This window comes from Heptranchias perlo, chromosome 26 (genome assembly GCF_035084215.1).
Source record: "Heptranchias perlo isolate sHepPer1 chromosome 26, sHepPer1.hap1, whole genome shotgun sequence".
NCBI classification, from domain to species: Eukaryota; Metazoa; Chordata; class Chondrichthyes; order Hexanchiformes; family Hexanchidae; genus Heptranchias; species Heptranchias perlo.
Genome location: NC_090350.1, coordinates 38133084 through 38141064, shown reverse-complemented (window position 1 = coordinate 38141064; position 7981 = coordinate 38133084). Strand labels below are relative to the sequence as shown.

The window sequence follows — 7981 nt, the reverse complement described above, 5'->3', positions numbered from 1 at the left end:
GTGAAAAAGAAAATGTTCATATTTTCAACTCGCATTTATATAGTGTCTTTAAGGTAGTAAAACATCTCAAGGCACTTTACATAAGGAGATATTAGGTCCGAAACTTGGTCAAAGAGATAGGTTTTAAGGAGCGTCTTAAAGGAGTAGAGAGAGGTGGAGAGGCGGAGAGGTTTAGGGAGGGAATTGCAGAGCTTAGGGCCCAGGCAGCTGAAGGCACGGCCGCCAATGGTGGAGCGATGAAAATTGGGGATGTGCAAGAAGCCAGAATCGGAGGAGCGCAGAGATCTCGGAGGGTTGTCGGGCTGGAGGAGGTTTCCGAGATAGGGAGGGGCGAGGCCATGGAGGGGATTTGAAAACAGAAATGAGCATTTTAAAATCGAGATGCCATTCTCTGTAGGTGTGAGTGTGTACTTGGCAGATGGCTCCTTAAGAACCAAAATAGAGAGTCGGAAGACTGCAGGATTTTGGGATGTCAGATGCAGCCTTTACAGTTCAAATCGAGGGAAAATAAATTGGAAAAGCGGGCTTTTTTTTGGGGTGGGAGATAATTAATAGCCAGAAAAAGTTTATATCAGATGAAAATCGGGAATGAAACGAATGATCTGAAAACATTAGTGGGATTTTTTCAGTTAAAAGGCAGCAGTGGCAGAGCTGGGTTTGACAGACTAGGCTTGGTCGAACTCAAGTTTTGGCCGCTTCGCAGGGAGGGGACTGAGCTGGGAACCTGGGACTGCCGACTTACCCAGTCCGCAGGCTGAAGGGGACCACACAGATTCATAGGCCCAACCCTGAGGCCAAGGCCAGGCGTCAGAGGCTCATGGGAGCCAAATGGAGACGGTCCTCCAAAGCCGTGTTGGCCAACGTCAAGATGATTGGGGTTCATGACTCCCACACCCCCCCAATTCACTGACTCAGCCTCTGAAAGTCAGTAAAGAAAGAGCTTGCATTTAAATAGTAACTTTCACATCCTCAGACTGCCCCAAAGTTACTTATGAGTGTGAAATTACTTTTGAATTGTAGTCACTTGTATTTCAGGCAAACACGGCAGCCATTTTACGCACAGCAAGATCCCACCAACAGCAATGAGATAAATGTCCAGTTAATTTATTTTTGGTGATGTTGGTTGAGGGACGAATGTTGACCTGGTCACTGGGAGAACTCCCCTGCTCTCCTTTGAAAAGTGCCATGGGATCTTTTACATCCACCTGCGAGGGCAGACAAAGGAACATTAGGATCAGGAGCAGGCCGTTCAGCCCTTCAAACCCGCTCCGCCATTCAATGAGATCATGGCTGATCTGCACCTCAACTCCATTTACCCGCCTTTGCTCCATATCCCATTGATACCCTCAGCTAATAAAAATCTATCGATCTCAGTCTTGAAAGCTCCGAATGACCCCACAGCATCCACAGCCTTCTGGGGGGAGAGTTCCAGATTTCCAATACCCTTTGTGTGAAGAAGTGCTTCCCGACTTCACCCCTGAACGACCTGGCTCTAATTTTAAGATGATGTCCCCTCCTTCTTGATTCCTCCACCAGAGGAAATAATTTCTCCGTAACTACCAGATTGAGTCCTTTGAGCATTTTAAACACCTCGATTAGATCACCCCTCAATCTTCCGTACTCAAGGGAGGAGAAGCCAAGTTGTCCTCATAATTTAACCCCCGAAGACAGAGGTTTGTTACGCTTCATCCGAAAGATGGTAAAGAAAAAACTGAAAAACAGAGGCTCAGTCATTCTGTAGTGCGTCTGCAAACAGACAAAAACATATTTATTTGTTTTCATGAATCTGCAACAATCTGTAATTTTTAAGAAGAGTTTTGACTTGATGCAGTTTTATCCAATGAGATACCAACCGTAACTCTAGGGTTACTGTAAACAACAGAAATACATTTTAAAAGCGAATAAACGAAGGTTAATACGTTATGTGGGCAAGTGTGGAACCTGCAGAGGGCAGATTGGATTGTGCACAAACTAATTCCTTGGTGATCTCTCGCTCTATCCAGAGAGAGTGAGTTAGGGGGCGGATCGGTACAGTTTCCCTGCACCGGTTGAGAGGTTGTGAGCAGTCGGCGGATGCAGAAAAGCCCCAAATCCAAAGTGCTGGTGGCTCCGGAAGGCTGAAATTGATCAGAGAGAGCGAAGGAAAGGAGACAAGAGAGAGAAACATACCCGGGCCACCGACATCCTGCTTCCAGGGGGAAGGGAAAATAAAGCCCCCCCCCCCTCCACCCCCTCCCTCCCCACGTCTTCAGCTCGGATCCCTACCCAGGCAACGCTGGCAATCCCTGTGCATCCTCTCTGTGTGTCTGTCCTTTCTCACCATGTCCAAGCTCCCTGCCCTTTTGCTGTGCCTGCTGATCCCCAGCCTGTGCGACATTGTATCGGTAAGTGACATCTCAGCTGCTACATTGTTGCAAAGAAAATATGTTACATTGTGAGGAGGGAAATGCAAATATTTGTTGCTGTTTTTATTATTAGGAATTAATGTATCCTTTTTTTTAATAGAGAGAGAGAGTGAGGGGGGCAAACTGTTACAGTGCATTGCTTTCGTGACACAAGTGGCTTATTTCATGTATTTGATTTGCATCTTATTTATCTTTTAAAAAAACTCCAGGGACCCTGCGACAGCTCCGCACAGTCAAGCGGCTGCAGTCCCAGGTGTGTCCGAATCATTCCTGGATTTTAATGATGAGCACTTTTTTTTTACACAGAAATGAATCATTTTTGGAATGGGACAGTATTCCGGGCTCCCATGTCTCTTTCCCCCTCTCTCTCTCCCTCTCTCACTCATCCCACCTCTCTCTCTCTCTCTCTCCCTCATCCCACCCCTCTCTCTCTCTCTCCCTCATCCCACCGCTCTTTCTCTCTCTCCCTCTCTCACTCATCCCATCTCTCTCTCTCGCCCTCTTTCCCTCATCCCACCTCTCTCTCTCCCTCTCTCACTCATCCCACCTCCTCTCTCTCTCAATCATCCCATGTCCTCTCTCTCCCTCTCTCTCGCATCCTGCCTCACTCCCTCTATCACTCATCCCACCTCCTCTCCCTCTCTCTCACTCGTCCCACCGCCCTCTCTCCCTCTCTCTCACTCGTCCCGCCTCCCTCTCGCCCCCTCTCTCACTCGTCCCGCCTCCCTCTCGCCCCCTCTGTCACTCGTCCCGCCTCCCTCTCGCCCCCTCTGTCACTCGTCCCGCCTCCCTCTCGCCCCCTCTGTCACTCGTCCCGCCTCCCTCTCGCCCCCTCTGTCACTCGTCCCGCCTCCCTCTCGCCCCCTCTGTCACTCGTCCCGCCTCCCTCTCGCCCCCTCTGTCACTCGTCCCGCCTCCCTCTCGTCCCCTCTCACTCGTCCCGCCTCCCTCTCGCCCTCTCTCTTTTATTTATTCATTCATGGAATGTGGGCATCGCTGGCGAGGCCAGCATTTATTGTCCATCCCTAATTACCCTTGAGAAAGTGGTGGTGAGCTGCCACCTTGACTTTTTTGTCTCTCTCCCTCTCGTGTCTTCTTTCTCTTCCTCCCCCTCTCCCCCTCTCTCTCTCGTGTCTCCTCTCTCACTCTCTCTCTCTCTCGTGTCTCCTCTCTCTCGTGTCTCCTCTTTCTCTCTCTCGTGTCTCCTCTTTCTCTCTCTCGTGTCTCCTCTTTCTCTCTCTCGTGTCTCCTCTCTCTCTCGTGTCTCCTCTCTCTCTCGTGTCTCCTCTCTCTCTCGTGTCTTCTCTCTCTCTCGTGTCTTCTCTCTCTCTCGTGTCTTCTCTCTCTCTCGTGTCTTCTCTCTCTCTCCTGTCTCCTCTCTCTCTCGTGTCTTCTCTCTCTCTCTCTCTCATGTCTCCTCTCTCTCTCGTGTCTCCTCTCTCTCTCGTGTCTCCTCTCTCTCTCGTGTCTCCTCTCTCTCGTGTCTCCTCTCTCTCTCGTGTCTTCTCTCTCTCTCGTGTCTTCTCTCTCGTGTCTTCTCTCTCTCTCGTGTCTTCTCTCTCTCGTGTCTTCTCTCTCTCTCGTGTCTTCTCTCTCTCTCGTGTCTTCTCTCTCTCATGTCTCCTCTCTCTCTCATGTCTCCTCTCTCTCTCGTGTCTCCTCTCTCTCTCGTGTCTCCTCTCTCTCTCGTGTCTCCTCTCTCTCTCGTGTCTTCTCTCTCTCTCGTGTCTTCTCTCTCTCTCTCTCTCATGTCTCCTCTCTCTCTCGTGTCTCCTCTCTCTCTCGTGTCTCCTCTCTCTCTCGTGTCTCCTCTCTCTCTCGTGTCTCCTCTCTCTCGTGTCTCCTCTCTCTCTCGTGTCTCCTCTCTCTCTCGTGTCTTCTCTCTCTCTCGTGTCTTCTCTCTCTCTCGTGTCTTCTCTCTCTCTCGTGTCTTCTCTCTCTCTCGTGTCTTCTCTCTCTCTCGTGTCTTCTCTCTCTCTCGTGTCTTCTCTCTCTCATGTCTCCTCTCTCTCTCGTGTCTCCTCTCTCTCTCGTGTCTCCTCTCTCTCTCGTGTCTCCTCTCTCTCTCGTGTCTCCTCTCTCTCTCGTGTCTCCTCTCTCTCTCGTGTCTCCTCTCTCTCTCGTGTCTTCTCTCTCTCTCGTGTCTTCTCTCTCTCTCTCTCTCTCTCTCTCGTGTCTCCTCTCTCTCTCGTGTCTCCTCTCTCTCGTGTCTCCTCACCCTCGTGTCTCCTCTCTCTCTCATGTCTCTTCTCTCTCATGTCTCTTCTCACGCTCTCTTGTGTCTCCTCTCGCTCTCTTGTGTCTCCTCTCGCTCTCTTGTGTCTCCTCTCGCTCTCTTGTGTCTCCTCTCGCTCTCTTGTGTCTCCTCTCGCTCTCTTGTGTCTCCTCTCGCTCTCTTGTGTCTCCTCTCGCTCTCTTGTGTCTCCTCTCGCTCTCTTGTGTCTCCTCTCGCTCTCTTGTGTCTCCTCTCGCTCTCTTGTGTCTCCTCTCGCTCTCTTGTGTCTCCTCTCGCTCTCTTGTGTCTCCTCTCGCTCTCTTGTGTCTTCTCTCGCTCTCTTGTGTCTCCTCTCGCTCTCTTGTGTCTCCTCTCTCTCTCGTCTCCTCTCTCTCTCTCGTCTCCTCTCTCTCTCTCGTGTCTCCTCTCTCGTGTCTCCTCTCTCGTGTCTCCTCTCTCGTGTCTCCTCTCTCGTGTCTCCTCTCTCTCTCGTGTCTCCTCTTTCTCTCTCTCTCTCTCGTGTCTCCTCTCTCTCTCGTGTCTCCTCTCTCTCTCTCGTGTCTCCTCTCTCTCTCGTGTCTCCTCTCTCTCTCGTGTCTCCTCTCTCTCACTCGTGTCTCCTCTCTCTCTCGTGTCTCCTCTCTCTCTCGTGTCTTCTCTCTCGTGTCTCCTCTCTCTCTCTTGTGTCTCCTCTCTCTCGTGTCTCCTCTCTCTCGTGTCTCCTCTCTCTCTCGTGTCTTCTCTCTCTCTCTCGTGTCTTCTCTCTCTCTCTCGTGTCTCCTCTCTCTCTCGTGTCTCCTCTCTCTCTCGTGTCTCCTCTCTCTCTCGTGTCTCCTCTCTCTCTCGTGTCTCCTCTCTCTCTCGTGTCTCCTCTCTCTCTCTCTCTCGTGTCTCCTCTCTCTCTCTCGTGTCTCCTCTCTCTCGTGTCTCCTCTCTCTCTCTCGTGTCTCCTCTCTCTCTCTCGTGTCTCCTCTCTCTCTCTCGTGTCTCCTCTCTCTCTCTCGTGTCTCCTCTCTCTCTCTCGTGTCTCCTCTCTCTCTCTCGTGTCTCCTCTCTCTCGTGTCTCCTCTCTCTCGTGTCTCCTCTCTCTCTCTCTCGTGTCTCCTCTCTCTCTCTCTCGTGTGTCCTCTCTCTCTCTCGTGTCTCCTCTCTCTCTTGTGTCCTCTCTCTCTTGTGTCCTCTCTCTCTTGTGTCCTCTCTCTCTTGTGTCCTCTCTCTCTTGTGTCCTCTCTCTCTTGTGTCCTCTCTCTCTTGTGTCCTCTCTTTCTCGAGTGTCCTCTCTTTCTCGAGTGTCCTCTCTTTCTCGAGTGTCCTCTCTTTCTCGAGTGTCCTCTCTTTCTCGAGTGTCCTCTCTTTCTCGAGTGTCCTCTCTTTCTCGAGTGTCCTCTCTTTCTCGAGTGTCCTCTCTTTCTCGAGTGTCCTCTCTTTCTCGAGTGTCCTCTCTTTCTCGAGTGTCCTCTCTCTCTCGTGTCCTCTCTCTCTCTCGTGTCCTCTCTCTCTCTCGTGTCCTCTCTCTCTCTCGTGTCCTCTCTCTCTCTCGTGTCCTCTCTCTCTCTCGTGTCCTCTCTCTCTCTCGTGTCCTCTCTCTCTCTCGTGTCTTCTCTCTCTTGAGTCTCCTCTCTCTCTCTCTCGTGTCTCCTCTCTCTCTCTCGTGTCTCCTCTCTCTCTCTCTCGTGTCTCCTCTCTCTCTCTCTCGTGTCTCCTCTCTCTCTCTCTCGTGTCTCTTCTCTCTCTCTCTTGTGTCTCCTCTCTCTCTCGTGTCTCCTCTTTCTCTCTCTCTGTCTCGTGTCTCCTCTTTTTCTCTCTCTCTGTCTCGTGTCTCCTCTTTTTCTCTCTCTCACTGTCGTGTCTTCTCTTTTTCTCTCTCTCTCGTGTCTTCTCTCTCTCTCGTGTCTCTCTCTCGTGTCTCCTTTTTTTCTCTCTCTCTCTCGTGTCTCCTCTTTTTCTCTCTCTCTTGTCTACTCTCCCTCTCTCTTTTGTGTCTCTTTTACTCTCTCTCGTGTCTCCTCTTTTTCTCTCTCTCTTCGTGTCTCCTCTTTCTCTCTCTCTCTCGTGTCTCCTATCTCTCTCGTGTCTCCTCTCTCTCTCGTGTCTCCTCTCTCGTGTCTCCTCTCTCTCTCGTGTCTCCTCTCTCTCTCGTGTCTCCTCTCTCTCTCTTGTGTCCTCTCTCTCTCTTGTGTCCTCTCTCTCTCTTGTGTCCTCTCTCTCTCTTGTGTCCTCTCTCTCTCTTGTGTCCTCTCTCTCTCTTGTGTCTTCTCACTCTCTTGTGTTCTCTCTCTCTCGTGTGTCTTCTCTCTCACTCCTGTCTTCTCTCTCTCTCGTGTGTCCTCTCTCTCTCGTGTGTCCTCTCTCTCTCGTGTCTTCTCTCTTGTGTCTTCTCTCTCTTGAGTCTCCTCTCTCTTTCTCTCTCGTGTCTCCTCTCTCTCTCTCTCTCTCGTGTCTCCTCTTTCTCTCTCTCTCGTGTCTCCTCTCTCTCTCTTGTGTCCTCTCTCTCTCTTGTGTCCTCTCTCTCTCTTGTGTCCTCTCTCTCTCTTGTGTCCTCTCTCTCTCTTGTGTCCTCTCTCTCTCTTGTGTCTTCTCACTCTCTTGTGTTCTCTCTCTCTCGTGTGTCTTCTCTCTCACTCCTGTCTTCTCTCTCTCTCGTGTGTCCTCTCTCTCTCGTGTGTCCTCTCTCTCTCGTGTCTTCTCTCTTGTGTCTTCTCTCTCTTGAGTCTCCTCTCTCTTTCTCTCTCGTGTCTCCTCTCTCTCTCTCTCTCGTGTCTCCTCTTTCTCGCTCTCTCTCTCTCGTGTCTCTTTTTCTCTCTCTCTCTCTCGTGTCTTCTCTCTCTCTCGTGTCTCCTTTTGTTCTCTCTCTCTCTCGTGTCTCCTCTTTTTCTCTCTTTCTCTCTCGTGTCTCATTTTTTGTTCTCTCTCTCTCTCGTGTCTCCTCTTTTTCTCTCTTTCTCTCTCGTGTCTCATTTTTTTCTCTCTCTCTCTCTCATGTCTCCTCTTTTTCTCTCTCTCTCTCGTGTCTTCTCTTTTTCTCTCTCTCTCGTGTCTTCTCTCTCGCTCGTGTCTCCTTTTTTCTCTCTCTCTCTCGTGTCTCCTCTTTTTCTCTCTCTCTCGTCTTCTCTCCCTCTCTCTCTTGTGTCTCTTTTGCTCTCTCTCTCGTGTCTCCTCTTTTTCTCTCTCTCTTCGTGTCTCATCTCTCTTGTGTCTCATCTCTCTCTTGTGTCTCATCTCTCTCTCGTGTCTCCTCTCTCTCTCGTGTCTCCTCTCTCTCTCTCTCTCTCTCTCTCTTTCTCTCTCTCGTGTCTCCTCTTTCTCTATTGTGTCTCCTCTTTCTCATGTCTGCTCTTTCTCTCACTCTCTCTCTTGTATC

General features: G+C 50.5%; 1 protein-coding gene across 1 annotated transcript in view; it reads left to right on the top strand.

Moving 5' to 3' along the window:
• Nucleotides 1-2057: 2057 nt before the first annotated feature.
• Nucleotides 2058-7981, top strand: part of sdc3 (syndecan 3) — a 207172-nt gene continuing 201248 nt past the window's right edge. Inside the window, exon 1 of the mRNA XM_068006830.1 lies at nucleotides 2058-2384. Within this exon, the coding sequence (XP_067862931.1) occupies nucleotides 2322-2384 (63 nt within the window). The 5' untranslated portion in view covers nucleotides 2058-2321. The remainder of the gene's footprint in view (nucleotides 2385-7981) is intronic.